Below are 19,678 nucleotides of genomic sequence, written 5' to 3' on the forward strand. Positions count from 1 at the left end.
GCTCTCTTGGTTTCCACTGATTGTTTACCAGGCAGTAACCAATCAGTGACTTGAGGGGGGCCACATGGGTCATAACTGTTTGCTTTTGAATCTAACCTGCATACTAAGTATCAATTGCAAACTCACTTAACAGATATGTCCCATGTGGTAGCCCAGCTTCATGTTGCTGATTAGAGAGCTGAAAAGCAGAAAGTTGGGTTCTGTTTTCTTATAGATATTATAATTTATATAACTGTATAATTTGTAATATTATATTATAATATTAGAAACATTTTTTATTTTGCACATCTTTTTACCCAGTTTTTATTTTCACACTGAACTGTTCCTTTAACCTACTGTGTCACAAAAAAAAGACAATGAATAAAATTCAACATTAAGTTAGAAGTGTCTCAACAGTTAAAATAATGAACTGAGTACAGTAAACAAGTTATTTCTGATAACAGATACCCCCCTTCTTCTGCAGAACAGTACCTGGGTTCCATGTCTGTTGGTTTCCAGCTGTGGCCAAGTTGAATAGCTTGCATGGTGTAATATGTACTACAAAAAAAAGGATACAGCCTCAGAGCACCAGTCTGAGTCCCTATTGCAAGGATCTTCTGCACTGGATCAAATGCCAAGGCTGATGGCTGATAAGGGAATCCATGGCGGACAGTCTATAGATGCAGCAGATGGAAAAAGCATGGGGGAAAAAAATTAAGAAAGGATCAATTACACATAGTATGTTTAATTACCATTACTCTGCTTTATGAGACTTCCCCCATATGTAATGTAAGGCGCTAACTTTTCCCAGGAGCAGTAACCCATAGGAACCAATAAGATGCTTGCATTTAAACAGGTGACCAGTAAATTCCACCTGCTGATTGGTTGCTATGGGTTACTGCTCCTGGGCAAACTTAGTGCCCTTTATTACACAACCCCAATTGAGTTTAAATGTTCAGCCTACTAAGTACTACTTATATAAAAATCCACATTGGTATACATTTTTGTATCTTAATTGACTTCAGCAGAACAATGCATACAAATTATGCTGCTCTCTAAAAGGGCATGTTATGACATTTGCAGTTATAACCATAAAAAGTTCCTATACAGATGGAGCGCTAGCTTGGCGTGTGACTGTAGCATTTGCCAAGGATGGATAGAGTTCTAAATCGAACAAGATCATGGGTTGCCACGGTAACCAGTGTTCGTGATGATTGCTGTGAGAGACAAGCCTTGCATGCTCTAACAGGAAAATCACATTACCCCAAATAAGGATTATAGTGCGCAAGAGGTAGCAATGACTGCTAGCCCATCTGCAACATACCATTGTTTTAAATACAGTGTGTCACACTTTCTGCGTGGGTTCACAAGTGTATAAAGTAGAGCTTCTCCAGCCTACTGAGTCATAAATCACTAAAAATATCGTGAAAGATTGAAAGCAAATGCACTGCTAAATACTGTAATTCTCACAAGACACAAAAATATATTTATTCTAATGAAGATAAAACTTTATATACAACATCACCTAAAATAAAAATGAGTATTTGTGCAGGAAAACAATGTGCGAGGTGTAGCAGTTTGGGTTTTTTTCCCCAATATTTTTATGCTTCAAAATGCCAACAATACATGTTTCCACTTCATTTCTTCCAGGAGGGTTTGCAAGGGAACAGTTTTATCATGCTCTATGGTTGAGGGTCTTGCTATTATTAGACGAGTATTCTGAACCCATTGGTAAAAGATTGTGGGACTAATTTAATAACAATAAGTCATGGCGCAAAAGCAATAACATAGAGCAATCAATCAGACCTCTTTCATTTTCTAAATTGTAATCATCTGAACTAGTTACATACAATAAGAAAGGATGAAAGGCTGACCGTTTTAGGTAATGTGCCCATGTGCCCCCCCCCCCTCAAGTCTCTGCCTGGAAACCAATCAGTGGAAACCAAGACAGCTGCAAAGCAGGAAGTAGTGTTCTGGCTATTATGTTAGAGATTCAGTCACTCCAGCCTTTATACATTACATATTTGGCTAACCAACTATATTAGACACATTTTTTATTTTGCACAGCCTATCTATTTACCTAGTTTTTATTTTTATACTGAACTGTTCCTTTAACATACTAGCCTACAAGGCCTCATTTTACACCATCACGCAGATTAAATCATCAACTAAATATTCAAACAAACACTGACAAACAGAGCCAGGGTGCTAAGCAGGCAGTAAGTACAGGGCTGCCTTGAACCCCCCACTGCTATTCTCTGCTCCTTGTGCCAAATTTTTAATCCAGCACAAGGTAAAGACGCAGAGGTTTATTTTATTAAATGTCGAATTTTAGTGCTTTTTAAAACCACGACTAAACTCACAATCTCTAAAATCACGATTGTCATTGAATTAATTAAAAGTTCAGATTACAAATGAAGTACAAAGCATTAAACGATCCAAAAAATACCATATAAATACCACAAAAACCTCTAAAAATTTGAGTTTTTCCGACAATTTGTAGCCAAAAAAAAATCCAAAAACCTATAACATTCTGTTTGTTTTAAAAATGGTCCAATAGGATCAGAGCCTCCCATGGACTTCTACAGCACCTCAACAACTTTTACATGGCAATGTTTTTTAAGAGCTTTTTAAAATTCATGGGAGATTCATGGGAAAACGAAATTCGATTGTTAGTAAATGGGCCCCTAAGTGTCGTGATTTTGACGCTCTAGCAATTGCATCTGGGGTCTTTCCTTTTAAAGGCATACTGTCATGGGAAAACATGTTTTTTTCAAAACACATCAGTTAACTACTCCAGCAGAATTCTGCACTTAAATCCAATTCTCAAAAGAGCAAACAGATTTTTTTTTATATTTAATTTTGAAATCTGACATGGGCCTAGACATATTGTCCGTTTCCCAGCTGCCCCAGTCATGTGACTTGTGCCTGCACTTTAGGATAGAACTACTTTCTGGCAGGCTGTTATTTCTCCTACTTAATTTAACTGAATCAGTCTCAGTGGGAATTGGCTTTTACTATTGAGTGTTGTTTTTAGATCTACCAGGCAGCTTTTATCTTGTGTTAGGTAGCTGCTATCCGGTTACCTTCCCATTGTTCTGTTGTTAGGCTGCTGGGGGGGGGAAGGGAGGGGGGTGATATCACTCAAACTTGCAGTACAGCAGTAAAGAGTGCCTAAAGTTTATCAGAGCACAAGTCACATGACTGGGGCAGCTGGGAAACTGACAATATGTCTAGCCCCATGTCACATTTCAAAATTGAATATAAAAAAATCGGCTTGCTCTTTTGAAAAATGGATTTTAGTGCAGAATTCTGCTGGAGCAGCACTATTAACTGATGTGTTTTGAAAAAAAACATGTTTTCCATGACAGTATCCCTTTAAGTGCTATGCTGTTTTTCCAATATGTCTGTTGATCCAGACGTGGCATTCTGGTTCTTCCTAGTAATGGCAAAAAAAACAACTAAATGTTATGTGGATTCCGTAAAAATACTTCAGGCAAAATGATAAAATCTAAGCTTACTGGAAAGTGAAAGTTAACATACTAGCCTACAAGGCCTAATTTTTACACCATCACACAGATTAAATCATCAACTGAATTTTTAAACAAACACTGACAAACAGCGCCCTCCCAATTTTAACAGATTACAGTTAAGACTCAGAGAGAAAGTAATTTATTTTCTCCTGACTGAAATTTGGAAGCAAGCCTAATTTTTTTATGTTTGCTGTACAGCATGAAAATATCAGCTTTTTAAATATTTGTCTAAGGGCAAGCAGTCCTAGTTAATTTGGCAACTACATTCACCTCTCAAAATCATTCTTGCTTACTGCACTCCATGACATTATAGGGGAATTATAGCTTTTAGAGCAGAAGTACAAAACAACGCAACTCTCTTTTTCATATTTATGCATGGTATAGTATTACTTTATGATAAACTGTGAAGGGAACAACGCAAGGCTTTTAAGACCACATATTAAATTGTGCTTCGACCATTAGTTTCACTCTGCATAGCATGAAACTCCATACTGAATGGAGCATGATCCATCTTTGGATACTTAGCCCTCAGTGCAAAACAATGAAAACCATGCCTGCTACAAATACAATGTGCTAACCTACAACAAAAAAAAGAAAAAACTTTCCAATACTTTACTGGTAGTTTACTACAGCAAAGGAACGCAAACACTACACAAACTGATGATGTGTGCTTTCTTTAAAGAGCCAGTACACACACCTTTTCAACATGAGCTCAATGAATGGGGCTTTTGCCAAACATACTTTTTGCCAATTGTTTTACTTAAGAAATATCTATTGTTTTGGTTTCTTCTGTAACTAAATAGGAAAATTAAACTACTTTCTCTGTAGCACTTCCTGGTCCCAAAGTGCAGATGAAGAGCTGCAAAAACTAATCACCTATATTATACACTGAAAAGCCCCTAATAATGAGATTATTTTAGGCTTTGTATAAATGTAAATGCCCCTGTTTGTAAAGTGAGAGGTGTAGATTAAGTTCATAAAAAAGCCTCTTTATAAAGGAAAAAAATATATAAAAATATGTTTTACTGAATACATTTTCAACACAAGTTCTTTTTTGTGCTATTTTTTATTAAAGATGTTTTTAGGTGTAAATTTCCCCTTTAAAGGCCATCTGTTAGTATACAACCTCTCTGTTAAAGTGAATGGCTGCTTGGGGTCCAGTTCTACAAATGGGTTTCACAAAATTTTCTACCATAAGTAACTTGGAACACTTACAGCTCATATACAAATTGACCATGTGTAGAGTAGCAGTGTGCCCTAATCTGACTATTTAGTATGCTGGACTATGACACATAATATGCATACACTAGATGCACTAATTTGCATGCAAATACTGTAGGTCTTTTACTGAACAAACTTTTTGTGCCTTATATTTTAATCATGAAATGCCTTTGGTTTATGAGCAGATAAGCATGAGTCTGTTATGCAGGGGGTTTATCAGTGCACAAATAAACATGGGGTTGATTCAGTGTCCTGCTCTGTCCTGTTTAGCTCAAACAAAAAACATAGATTTTTCATGTTTAAAACAATGAGAAAAAAGTGTGTTCAGCACAAGGCCTATTCATTGCATTCATGTTAAACAAGGAGGCATACTGGCCATTTAAGTGCATCCAGGAATGAGTTCTTCACATATTGATATACATATAATTATTTATATATCCCTTTTAATTTGTGGCAATCCATACGATTTCACAAAAAAAGCTGGTTTGCTTACAGTTAGCATGGGAAAAAGACTAACAGAAGCGAGAGGGTATTGTTATTCAAAGGAATGCTTTCCCATATGAAATTGCATTAATACTGTCCATCAACTGGCTTCTTCAGTAATTTGCCCTCTAAGCTTGACCTTCTGAATATAATGCTTTGCACTGTATAAAACAAATTTAATTTTGCAATGACCCAAAGCATTTCTGTATGTTTCAGTTCTCATAAAGAGCAAGTTGCATGAAAAAAAAAAAAGAAGTCTTCTAATATAAATATTGATACATAAAATATACTTAAAGGGGGAACTGCCATTTAAAGGACATGGGGAAGTCAAAACATTATCATGGATAAGGAATACTGTGCATAAGCAGTACCTTGATTATTTGCATAGCATTTGCACACCAGAAGAGAATTATGACAAAATAGTCTGCACACATCGCTGCCCTTGTTTATACTGGCTCAGTGTCACAAGAACAATGAAACAGCATTTTATCCACACCTACAGCCCTTTTCCTCCATTCCTTAACATATACATATGCAAATTATTGGTTGGGTTTAGTCAAATCTTTCGAGAAAGATTCGGGATTTGGGAATTCCAAAATTGTGGATTTGGCCTGTGAAAATATAACTCTGCATACAGACACAGCTAATGTTTTGAAGGTATGCCATAGCTAAAACTTGTATTTTTACTTTCCATGACCTTTAATAATAAATCCACTTACTTGTCTTGGATGTTTAATGACATGATGAATTTTTATAAATCAAAATGTGGAATCCAGAAGAACTCCTAGCAAAGTTCAATATACATCGTTTAAAATGTAAAAGTGACTGTCAGGAACAATTTTGTTGGGCTGTAAGGTAACGAGAAGTGAAGCCCCTAGGGATGCACCAAATCCAGGATTCGGTTCGGGATTCGGCCTTTTTCAGCAGGATTCGGATTCTGACGAATCCTTGTGCCTGGCCGAACCGAATCCGATTCCTAATTTGGATATATAAATTAGGGGTGGGTAGGGAAATCACATGACTTTTCGGCACAAAACAAGAATTTTTTCCATCTTTTACTTTCCTGCCCCTAATTTGCATATGCAAATTAGGATTCAGATTCGGTTCAGTATCCGGCCGAATCTTTCACCAAGGATTCAGGGATTTGGCCGAATCCCAAATAATGGATTTGGTGCATCCATAGAAGCCCCATTTTATAATTTTCAGTCACCCAGAAAAAAATAGAGTAAGTAACTTAGGATCAGATTTAATTAATTCAGATCAGATAAATTTTAAAGATCAGATTTCTTTTAAATAGAGTACTTGCTAAATGAAAGCTCCAGTAATGTTTTTTACTAAGCACTAACTATCATTACCAACATGTAAAATCAAAATATGTAAATATGCCTGAATTTTTTGATGTATGGCTCTTGCATCTACAAACTGAAAAAACTTTTATGATACAGAGACAAATAGGGGCACATTTACTTAGCTCGAGTGAAGGATTAGAATGAAAAATACTTTTTTGGCTACTTCAGCCATCGAATTGGCTACTTCGACCTTCGAATCGAACGATTCAAACTAAAAATCGTTTGACTATTCGACCATTCGATAGTCGAAGTCTCTTTAAAAAAACTTCGACTAGCTGCTTCGCCAGCTAAAACCTTCCGAGCACCAATGTTAACCTATGGGGACCTTCCCCATAGGCTTTCTAAGTAATTTCTGATCGAAGGAAAATCGTTCGATCGATGGATTAAAATCCTTCAATCAAATGATTTTTCCTTCGATCGAACGAAATGCGGTAAATCCTTCGACTCCGATATTCGAAGTCGAAGGCTTTTACTTCGATGGTCGAATATCGAGGGTTAATTAACCCTCGATATTCGACCCTTAGTAAATGTGCCCCCTAGTGTAATTGTGGGGGTAGATTGACTTGCATTGCATGAAATTAAATTAACAAAATGCTCAGCTTTCGTTTTAGAAACTTACCAAAATAACCAGGTGTTACAACCACTGCTCAGAGCTGTGCATTTTAATTTTTTCTCAAACGTAAATTTGCAAACCACCCAGCAGATATAATACATACTTTCATACTGTAACAGTAAGTTTACCCCCCAAAAACATATTTTTGTAACCAACACATTTTAAAGAGGCTATTCACCTCCAACCACTGTTATCAGATTAAATCTTCTATATAGTAGGGTCTCTTAGTCGTACAATGGTTACTCACCACATCAAGGAAGTGGCCCAGGTGCGCCGCCCTGGGCCCTCAGCACAAGGGGCAGATAAACCGAAATCTCGAATAGAAGCAGGCACTCAAGGGAAAAAACTTCTACCAGGCAGATGTTCCAAAAGTGAAAAAGTTTATTGTGTCAAAACAGCCTGACGCTTTTCGTGTTCCAAACACTTAATCATAGATAGTATGATTAAGTATTTGGAACACGAAACGTGTCAGGCTGTTTTGACACAATAAACTTTTTCACTTTTGGAACATCTGCCTGGTGGAAGTTTTTGCCCTTGAGTGCCTGCTTCTATTCAAGATTACTGTTATCAGATTGTTCACCAGAAATAAAGACTTTAACTGCCTTCTATCTTTTTTTTGTTTGTTTTTACTGTTTTTCCAAAACTGAAGTTTAATGTTACTGTCTCATTCTGTGTTTCAATCTGACGACTTCAGGTGCAGATTCTGAACTGTTACACTTAGTTGATACATTTCTCAGCAGTATCTATATAATATCAGCAACTATTGTATCAATTCTAACAGCTGCCTTTAATGAAACTCAGGGATTCTGCTCAGCAGGGACAAAGCTGAGAAATACAAATGTATCAATTTAGAACACAGTTCTGTGACTCCCCCAAGCTGCTTTAGAAAGACATGAGCGTCAAAAATTTAACTTTTCACTTCAATATTAGAAAAAGGATACAAATAGAAAATAGAAAGTAATAGGAAAACATATTTATTTCTGGTGAACAATCTGAAAACAGAACTGAAAAAAATGTTTGAAGGTGAACAACCCCTTTAAATAATTTAACATTTTTAAATATGGCTATCCACCAAACCACTGCAAATCTATGATAAACATAGGGATTTTATGAATATAAATTAAAAAATTGCATTTCCCACTATATTCTCTCTCTCATGTTCTTGGGTACAAATACAAAACATCATAATTATGAAGCCTATGGGCTTTCCCATACAAATACTATGCATATGTGGAATGTAGAAAATCCAAAAAATTTGTAGGGATGACAATTTAGCACTTACAAATATACAACGTAACATAATGTCTGGGTTGTTTGTTATAACTATTTTTTTGGTGAAAATGCTACTTTAAGAATTGAAAAATGTATATATTTCTTTGTAGAGTAAGCTAAACTACAAATCTTTTGTAAAAGAAAATTTTTTTTCATTTTAATATAACAAAACTGCACCCAAATACATGAAAGATATCTTTGCAGAAAAAAAATCCCATTTTATGGGGGTTTGTGCTTTTTTGCGCACTGTAAAAACATTATGTAGTCTTATAATGCCATAAATTAGCTGCTATACAAAGTTGATTTACAATAATGCTTGTGAAAAAAACAAATTATTATCACTATATTGGCCATATCTACCACAGCCCATCTCTTGGTCTTTCCTTACTATGTTACTATGTGGTAAGGAGCATTGGTTCAGGCCAGTATTCGAGATTTTTAACCACTAATACTGTAAGTAAGCCCTTAATGCCAGCATCAATATCATTGAACTTAAAGGAGAACTAACACTCAACACAGAGTTTTAGGATTCTACATCATCCCAATTACACTACAGCCCCCTAGCAGTAAAGATATGTTCCTAGCAGCTTCCCTCTAACATTGACAGCACATGCTCTGGAATACCGTCAGTAAACCAGGGACTGGCTTACTGACTGTTTATACAATATAACATTCCTAGTACAAGGCTGGTTAGTAAATTATAGAGACTGGCATTACAAGGCAGCATAGAAACCTGTGCATCTTGCATTCCAACTGATTAATAATCTTCAACAGAACTTACCTTGTGCCATTGTCACACACACATAGCCTACTTCTGCATTCAATTTTTTAACAACTATTGTAAAATATAAGGGAATAGGCAAGGGACTTGATACAGCTGCTCTGACATAAATACAAGTTCTCCATTGCCGATATAAATATAATTAAGTCCTGCTCTGAACAATAAACTGCATTAAAGGCAGGAGCTGCCAAGTTCCTGTAGCAGCCTAATGCTATTATTTTGGAATATTGTGGTTACAGCTTAAAAATGTGTCCTAATGTTTCCTAATGCTAATTAATGTGCCACCAATTTGTTAGATTTTTGCTTTTTTGTTATTGCAAACAAGATTAGGGGCAGATTTATCAAGGGTCGAAGTTAAAATTCAAATTAATTCAAATTAATTTCGACCAAAGAAAACTTTGATTTAATTTCGGTTGGTCTTTTTTACAAATTTGAAATTCGTCCCTTGATAAATCTGCCCCTTAGAGGCACATTTATCAAAGGTAGAGTTTCGAATTCCTGTGAGTTTTTAAAACTCCCATAAATTCAAAATTTGACCAATCGAAAAAAAAGAATGTCAGGCAGGCTGCAATCAACTCCAAATTGATCCCTGGACCTCTCCCATTGACTTAAACAGCAATTCAGCAGGTTTTACGTGGCGAATAGTCGAATTCGAGTTCTTAAAGGGCCAGAGTATGATAAATTTCAAAAATCTAATTTGAATTTTTTTAAAAGCTCGAATGAATTTGAATAACTCCCTAGTCGAATTTGAGAGTTTTGACCATAAAAAAATTTTTTCAATTCGACCCTTGATAAATCTGCCCCTTAATAAAATTTACAAGCTAGTTGTGTGTTTCTTATATATTACTCTATAATACTTTATATTTTTACTTTCTTTGATATAGATACACTCAAAGGGTTATTGCTGAAATTATAGTTTATTCAGTAGTGATAAGTCTAAAGTACCTGGACATGCTGAGTAATCTTTAAGACATTTAACAACTCATCCATATGGCTTCAACCGTAAGGAATTCCCTACACCGATGAAGCTGTTGAAAGGTATGAGAATACCAGGGTCACTGATGACTGCCACCAGTTGAAGCTGCACAAAACGGATGCCAAAGTGGTGGTGCATCCAGGTTCTAAAAATGGGCTGCATCAAAACATGCAGTGTAGTTTCACCAAGACATTATGGAATGGCAACAAAAATTTTCAGCACAAATTTGCGTATTTTGCTTCAGGTAAAATTATCCCACTAGCAGCAGCAATTATCCAGCCATTATGGGAAAAACACTGCAAGGGTTTATATGTATTTGAAAACAGGTATGAATGCTCAGGACCTGGGGTTTTCCGGATAAGGGATCTTTCTGTTATTTGGATCTCAATACATTAGGGATCAGATTTATTATGGGTCAAATTAAAAATTTTAAACCATTTTTATGGTCAAAACTGTCAAATTTATAAAATTCAAATTAGATTTTCGAGATTTATCATAGATCTTTAAGAATTCAAATTCTACTATTTGCCACCTTAAGTCAATGGGAGAGGTCCAGGGGTCAATTTGGTGATGCTTCTCCAGCCAAAATAACATGTAAATAACTTGTTTACCTAATCTTAAAAGGATACTGTAACCACTATAAAATTTAAAACAAATAAAGCCTCAAATATCAGACTCAAGTCAGTGAGCAGCATGTCTGCCTATCTACATTCAGTGGCTACATCTTCACAATATGTTTTCCTCACTGGTTCCGATCTTTTAGGAGCAGATTTATTAAGGGTCAAATTAAATATTCAAATTAAAATTTTAGAACTTTTTTATGGTCAAAAAACTGTAAAAATCAACTAGGGAATAAGCCATAGTTGATTCGAGTTTTTAAAAAAAAAATGTAATTCAATTTTCAAGATTTATCATACTCTGGCCCTTTAAGAATTCAAATTAGAGTATTCACCACCTAAAACCTACTGAATTACTGTTTAAGTCAATGGGAGAGGTCCAAGGATCAATTTGGAGATGTTTGCAACCTTTATGACATTTGAGTTTTTTTCTGAAAAAAAAACTTGAATCGAGTTTGATCGCATTTGAATCAAATTCGATTCAAGTTTTCAAGTTCTATTTTTAATAATTGGAATTTTTTAAAGCATTTTGCCCAGTCGAATTTCAAATTCATTTGAATTTAAGGTAGTATAAAAAAATTCACATGAATTCGAAATTTGACCCTTGATAAATGCGCCTCTAAATGTTCAATATAATGCCCCTTTAATTATACACTGTTTTGGATAAATTATATAATGATCTTTATCAGCTCTGTTACTGTGATCATTAGGTTAAGCTTGCAGCACTTCAAAGCAGCTACATTGGGTTGTTATGTATGGCATTAAATTGTTAGGTGTACTTAATTGGACACAGGCTATGACACAACCATCATCTATTTCACTTAGAAGCACTACAGCACAATTACACAACACAATACAGGTATGGGATCCGTTATACAAAAGGCACCAGATTACGGCTCCAGATTTTTCTATAATAATAAAACAGTACTGTACTTGAGGCCAACTATTATAATTAATCCTTATTGGAGGAAAAATAATCCAATTGGGTTTAATTGATGTTTAATAGACTTTAAAGGAGTAGTTCAGTATAAAAACAAAAACTACGTTAATAAATAGGCTGTGCAAAATAAAAAATGTTTCTAATATAGTTAGCCAAAAATGTAAAGTATAAAGGCTGGAGTGACTGGATGTCTAACATAATAGACAGGACACTACTTCCTGCTTTGCAGCTCTCTTGGTTTCCACTGATTGGTTACCAGACAATAACTAATCAGTGACCTGAGGGGGGCCACATGGGTCATACCTGTTGCTTTTGAATCTGAGCTGCATGCTAAGTATCAATTGCATACTCACTGAACAGTTCCCATGTCCCATGTGGTCCCCCTTCAAGTCGCTGACTAACTCAGAGTTAGAGCTGATAAGTAGTGTTAGACATCCAATCACTCCAGCCTTTATACATTACATTTTTGGCCAACTATATTAGAAACATGTTTTATTTTGCACATTATCCAGTTTTTATTTTTACCCTGAACTGTTACTTTAAAGTAGACTTAAATTATGGAGATTCAAATTATGGATCCCCTTACCTGGAAAACCCCAGGTCCCGAGAATTCTGAATAACAGATCTTATACCTGTAAAGCTATATTAAGGTTAGTGATGTTTTATCTACCATTGTTAGTGTTACCATAAAAAAAGCTCAAGCGGTGCAAAGAGAGGTCTGCCTATTGCTGTTCCATGTGCATCAGTCATGGCTGATTCAGTTAATGCCTTTAAGAATGGCTTGGATGATTTTTTGGACAGACATAATATCAAAGGCTATTGTGATACTAAGCTCTATAGTTAGTATAGGTATGGGTAGATAGAATTTAATTAAAAGTAGGGAGGGGTGTATGTATGGATGCTGGGTTTTCATTTGGAGGGGTTGAACTTGATGGACTTTGTCTTTTTTCAACCCAATTTAACTATGTAACTATGAATAGAAGTGTCGTTCGATTTTCGGACCGTGTGTAAATTGTCCTGACATTTTTTGTACCATGGCAATCCTTTGTTCAGTCGATCGGACAGGTTAAGAGATTTCTGTCGGCTAATATCTCTGCACGTATTGCCTATCTGACGTTATCAATGGGTGACTGTCACTGCTATTTGTCGGACATAACTTTCGTACGATTGCTGTCACGGGCATAACATCATCTGATTTGTTTGTTTACTACTTTATTAAATCTGAATGGTTAGTGACAGGTCAGAAGATTGGGATGTCCAATCGTTCATCGGATGCAAGGGTAAAATCTGCACGTCTATGGCCAGTTTTCCATCAGACAATGGCAGTCAGGGGTTGTCAATCGGTTGTTAAATTGGCCCTTGAATCCTTTGTTCGCTGATTTTAAGTTATGTTTGTAGTAATATCTTATAGTAATATCTAACCACTTTTCTGCTTCCACTTCTTTGCTGATTCATAACATTAGCTTCCAGTACTCATTGATACATAATAAAATCCATTTTTACCCCTCAACATAAAATATTTTATTTACCACCGGCTGATACAAAAACTTTAAAGCAGAAAGGATCTATATTCATTTTTAACAGTTGTCAAGGAGTTCTTTTATTTGCACTAAAAACACATCTTGTAGTCAGTTACATTTTATCTTTTAAAAAACATAAAATCACAGAACGTGCTTCATATGCCTCTGGCTATCTAAGTGCTGTGTTGCATCCATCACAATTGTATCCTGAGGTCACAGGTAAGGTTTCCTTCTTAAGATGCTTGTCTGCAGAATATGTTTGTGCCAGCAAACCTGCACAGTGGACTGTAGTTGTACCATTACTACCATGCCAATTTAGTCTGAGGCTTTGCTTTGCATACCTAGACAGTCTATGAGCATTTCCATTAGAGATCTTGTCTTGACATCAAAGGTTCCTCTTAATTTTAATTCCTTTTAATCCCGACTCAGCTGCTTAAAGGAGCCAATTGCTACAACACCCTAATATGCCGTAAGAGTCAGAGAATTAACTCTAAACTTCAGCTGACTTGCATTGAAACCCCAATACCAATAGTGCTACCCCCTCATGTCCCCCTTCCCCCTACTCAACCTTTTCCCATACTAAGCAGAGCAGCCATGTCACATCTGATTCCCAAGCTCCAAATATGTTAAATTCAAGAAATAAATAGTAATTGTGCATTACAAGTTGTAAAAAAATAATAAAGTCTGTGGAAGAGGTCATGATAAACTCTTTTCACTTAGAAAATCAAAACAAGTACAGAGAGTCCATGGGTTACAAACATCCGACTCGCACTTACAAAAGGAGGTCATTACAGTAATGTACTGTGTTTTGCTTGGCCTTTATTAGCCTTTAGCTTTAATAAACCCCCTCAGGTATGTGTTGTCTACTGCAGAACACAGAAAGTAAAATAAATATTCACAGAAAGGTAAAAATAAAAACTATGTTGATATAAAGATCTGTCTAAGTTGCATTTAATAGGTAAATGTACCTGTTCCAACTTACATACAACTTTAATTTAAGAACAAACCTACAGACCCTATCTCGGATGTAACATAGTTGTCCAAACGTTAGAAACTGTCCCTGTAGCCATCTCTAGGTTTATCTATAAAAGAACCACCAAAACTGTCTTTGCCTACAAAACAGATTAACTAAAAATGATTGGGTCATAAAAAACAAAGGTGCCTGTGGAAAAAAAATCTCTTTTTCCACAACTGTGTTTTTTCCTGAGCAATAATCCCATAGACTTGAATTATAAAAAAACATTGCTACTGGTGTGAACAGAAAGTTTTAACAGAATGTTGAAAAGCTTGCTTCAGACTGTCTATTATGGTATTTGTGCACTTGTTGGAGGCAAACACTTACAAGCGAATAAACCCTGAGGGACAACTGAAAAATGCTATAGTAAATAGGAGGAAAACATGCACATTTGAAACAAAATAGTTTTTTGGAAATAACAGTGGATGACACAAATTGCCTAAAGTTAACTTTTCAGAACAGGAATAATATTTGAACTGCATGTAAAATTAAATTTGCAATTCAGAGGATTATCTTGAAACGATTACTACTCATAAAAAGTGTGTATATTTAGTTCATCTGAACAAAGAAAACACCAATCTCCTCTAAAAGGATGCACGCCCATTTATCATCCCACTTAGATTTACAGTTCAAAAAAAATGCACCATTGTTATGCAAGTCACTAGCCTGAGGAAGGGATGGTGGTACCAAACCCAAAATGTTGCATAACAAATGGAACGAATAACCTTTGAAGACAGTTGAACTGACTGGTGTTTTCTTCATGCCAAGTTGCACTGGGACTTCTTGCTGGGGCCCTGCAGTCCTTTTGCTGGACCTGAGCAGCAAGTGTATGGAGGATCGCTTTATATTTAATCCACATAATGCTTGGCGACAAATGCAGAAACAGTGCACACAGACAGACAATATGCTGTGGAAACATATCTGAATGTTGGTTAATATAGAAAATGGGGTTAACACTAAAAATGTGTTAAAATGTACGTGAGAATATACAGCTTAATTAATTACATAGACATGGGGCTATGGAGTACCAGTGCAGAGTCTCACCACTCCAATGACTCTTACCAATCAATCAGTAGAGAGATTTTATTGGTCTACTGCTATTAGAATAACGAAAGCGAACATCTCATTGATTGCTACTGGTTACTAGACAGGGTGGACATCTTGCCTCCTTTTACAACATAAGCATTTAAAAGAAATGATAGCATAATAGCAAATACTGTATGTAATAATAAATGTAAGTTCTCACAAGCTATACCCTCTGACCTCATGTTTTAAGTTATGAATGCTCCGAAATAGTTGTGTATCTGCCAATCAGCCAAACGAATACAAAAATAGGAGGAGAGCAAAAACTAAGCCTTAATTATTACAATATTCCATGTGAAACTATGTTGTCACCCAGCCACCCTATCAGAATTTTACTAATCTGGCCGGTAACCAATGCTTTATGTTAATGTTATTAATAGGAAAAATCTGAAAATATAATAGATGTAATTTTTCAATCAGAAAAGCTTGCAACCATATAAACAAAGCTTTTTTTTGGGGGGGGGGGTAATAAAGTCTCTCCTGTAAATTGATGACTAGACCACTACAGTTAGTAATAAAAAAAAAACCAGAAGGCCCAACTATATTTGAGAGCCAAGGACACTTTTAGGGTAGGAGATGTCCTGTATTCCCAGGCACCAAAGGCCCTGAGACAAAGAAAATTGCAAAACATATATACTGTGTAACAATTATTAGAAGTTTCAAATAAGCAACCTGTATTGCTTTAAATTACTGTTGCACTACAACTCACCAAATCCCATGGAAGCCGAAGGGTTCTGGGAATTTTAATTCAATGACAGCTACAGGGTTTAAGTTTAAAAAACCCTAGTATACATATTTTCCCCCCAATAATAATAACCGAAAGAGTCATTTTATCCGAGCCCAAATCAATTTTAAGCAGGCTCGGACTGGCAATCTGTGGGTTCTGGCAAATGCCAGAGGGGCTGCTAAAAGGTGCCATAGAAAGTCAGCATTTAGTGGGCTGGTGGAGGCTGTTTGGGTCTCAGTGTGGGCTGATTGGGTCTCTGTGTACCTGAAATACCAGGGCTTATTTTAATTCTCAGTCCGGACCTGATCTAAGCCTTTGGAAATCAAATGTATTCATGATTTCAGGTCCTATTTTATGTTATGTGTTTAGTTATGAAAAAGAAGCCTCAACTGAAAATTTTGCTCAAAAGATAATATTGAATATATTAAAAACTTTCCATTGGCTTTTGCACTTGTGGAAATACTTTGCAGGCACACGCAGAAATAGCCTTTGCCCAAAAGATACAGTAGCACAGATCTGAATGTTTATGTTTACAAATGAGCCAAAATGAGGAAATTAACTATTAGACTGGTTTAGCACTAATGCGGGCAGCTGGTGGAACAGATACAATGGAGAATTTACTGTCTTGGGACTTAAAATCATTTACCATCAGCTGTCACATCTTAAGGTTTAACACTTTTGTGAAGATGGCCAAGAGATTTCATTTGTATTAGAAATGCTGTATTTACATCTCTCATCATAAACAAACATGTATTTAAGATAACAAATGAGGGAAACTGCAATGACAGGGCAGCCAAGGAATATTTGATCAGAACTAGATTAAAAATGCAATTCTTTGTGAAAGCTACTGACCACACTGAATACTATGAGAAACTATACTGAGAAATAGAGTTAACCCTTTTGTACACAAGGGCCTTTTTAGTGAAAGATGTCATGAGATAGGGTGGACAATGAAGAATTACTGACCACAGCTGATGGATAGAGGGGGGTTTAAAAGATAAGAGGGGGTTTAAATGACATGAGGGGGGTCTGCATCACTGCAAACACAACCCAAAAAAAATTATAAATGGTGCAGAGCTTTCCCGGATGCCCTTCAAGGCACATGAGGACAAGATGGGAAATTAAATCAAAGTGTAGGTACAAAAGAAATGCGCGTGTAAATATAAAGGCAGGCATTAGATATCGCATAAGCTCAGAATTTTTCTTATTCCAATGAATATACAGTATCTGTACGATTAAAGTGTTGACTGAAAAACATGAAGCATGTTATAGACTCTCTTAATAGAGAAGGGAGACTCTCTTAATAGAGAAGGCACACACTGAAGGCAATGTATGTCGTCTATATTCCTGACATACGTGACGTGTGTTTAGCCAAGTGTATGCAGCTGGAGTAGATCATACAGAAGTACAGCAAACATGTATTTATTGACACTACTGTGCGTGCACTATTCATACGATGGCCTAAGCTTGGAGGATCTGTATAGAAACAGGACTGGCTATGATATGTTAGAACAGAATGCATCAGCTTGAAGTGTATGGCGCGTATATACATATATGTATCTATAGAATATAAGAATCATGTGTCTGAGTGTTATGGGTGCTTGCATGCAGATGGCTAGTAGGCAGGGGGGAGGGCTACTTGCAGAAGATGATGACAATGCTAATATTAAATTCATCCCAATTCACCTTGCACAGCTGGAAGTGCTCGGACTGGAGGGTCTCTGTAATCTCTAGATCTCTGATCCCGGGCTGGCATGAAGAAGAAGAAGATGAAGAAGAGGAGTAGGAAACGGCCGTCAGGCCATCCAGCACCTTCCTGATGGGGTTAAATTTCTTCATGGTCACCGCTTCCCTTCTCTGCCTCTTCTTCCACCACCGCCACCTCCTCCTCCTCCAGATCCCTCTCTCCTCTCACCCCCCACCTTTCCTTTGCCTCTCCTCCCTTTGCTTTTCCTGATGGGCACCCCACACACACACACACGGTGGTAGGGTCCTGGCCCCAGAGGCTGAGGGGGAGGGAAGGTGCGAATATGACAGGGAGAGGGGCGCTGCAGGTGATCAGTTTGGGGGAGGAGCAGATAAGAGGCAGGGGGGTAACAGGGGTCGGGAACTGATGGTTTCTATCGCGGTGCCCAATGTAGGACAGCAGTCATCCAGCTAGAAAAGCAATGGGGGCACAGGCTGGGGCATTGACTCTGGACAGGTTAAGAAGGCAAAAGAATAAATCCACTGGTGGTTCTGTTTAAGGCTCACACATCCAGCAAGTCGCAATGCCCGTCAGCCTAACAGCGACGCTTCTGTCCTCAGCGGGGAAGGGCAAACAGGGGCCCCCTGCCCGGGTGTCGGTACAGATGTAGCCAGTCTGGCTCTTCGGCTGTGTGAGAGTATCCCTGTCTCCTGCCTGTGCTGCACTGGAAGTGACAGCAGCCTGCCACAAGCTCCTCTTCCCTCCCCTTCCTTCCTCCTTCCCCTCCCCTTCTCACTGTCACATTTTCCTGTTTCCATTCAGCGCTGCGGACTCCATGTTAGCGTTACTGCTCAGCAACTGCTCCTTCCGCTCCGCACAAGTCTGCCTAGGCACTTCCCCGTCTCTATGGGCTGCAGCAATCCAAATCCATTTGCTCCTCTTCAAGCCGCTCCGATACACCTGCTAATTCTCTCCTTCCTATCCGTCTCTAGCCCTTCCCCCAGTCCCTCCTGTCACCGTGCAATTTGCTGAAATGGCTCCACCTCCATAATAGCCCCGCCCCTTCCAAACCCAACCTGTCACACAGTGTACACATTCCCACTTCTTTAATCGCATTGCTATAATCTACTCAAAGTTATGCAACACGATTATTTCACTTTCAGCATCACAATGGGTTTATAACAAAGAATATATCCTAATTACAGATGTGGGAGTTTTAAGTAAAGGCGTTAGGCGTGTCCAAGTATCAGTCACCTCACATTAGGAACATGCCATGCAATAGTCCAAATAGGAGAAATCGCATTGTCCCTCTATAGTTCTAATAGGTGGAGATTTCTGGTTAGCTTATTATCTTCAACCTCTGCATATACATCTCTGCTACACTAGAATCCCATAATAACTCCATGTCAGAGTCATTTTTAAAACCTTATTCCTCTTCACTGTTAAATTCAATAAAAACATATGTATATACAGTAGAACCCCCATTTTACGTTTAATAGGGGGCCAGTGTCAAATCTAGGAAAGTGTTAATTGAGGGAAATGTATTACGCATAATATATAAGTGGGACCACAAAACAACATTCTAAAATCAGGGGGAACTTAAAATCAGGGGATATATATATATATATATATATATATATATATATATATATATATATATATATATACACAGTATATAGGAAATAGTGTGTCCTCTTCCCTGCTCCCTATTTAATTTTAAGATATAGAACAATGATTACAATTTCACAATTTTTATGTCAGTAGGTTGAAAAAAATGTTGTGTCCCTCCACTTCTTCTGCTGCACACGACAACTATCCCCAACCCCTGGGCATCCAGGCATGTGCCCTGCAAACAACCTCTATGTAGGTGCTACACATATAT

General features: G+C 37.2%; 1 protein-coding gene across 6 annotated transcripts in view; it reads right to left on the minus strand.

Annotated features, from left to right (window-relative positions):
- Positions 1–18,893, minus strand: part of stxbp5.S (syntaxin binding protein 5 (tomosyn) S homeolog) — a 204,470-nt gene extending 185,577 nt beyond the window's left edge. For 3 of the 6 annotated variants that reach the window (XM_041564434.1, XM_041564433.1, XM_041564432.1), the window contains exons 1-2: positions 17,796–18,893; positions 556–653 (exon numbers count right to left, since the gene is read on the minus strand). In XM_041564434.1, the coding sequence (XP_041420368.1) occupies positions 556–653; positions 17,796–17,948 (251 nt within the window). In that variant the 5' untranslated portion in view covers positions 17,949–18,893. The remainder of the gene's footprint in view (positions 1–555; positions 654–17,795) is intronic. The other 3 variants (XM_018265220.2, XM_018265217.2, XM_018265221.2) reach the window with 2 other exon arrangements.
- Between the last annotated feature and the right edge of the window lie 785 nt (positions 18,894–19,678).

The sequence above is a fragment of the Xenopus laevis genome, chromosome 5S, assembly GCF_017654675.1.
Source record: "Xenopus laevis strain J_2021 chromosome 5S, Xenopus_laevis_v10.1, whole genome shotgun sequence".
In the NCBI taxonomy this organism is placed as follows: Eukaryota; Metazoa; Chordata; class Amphibia; order Anura; family Pipidae; genus Xenopus; species Xenopus laevis.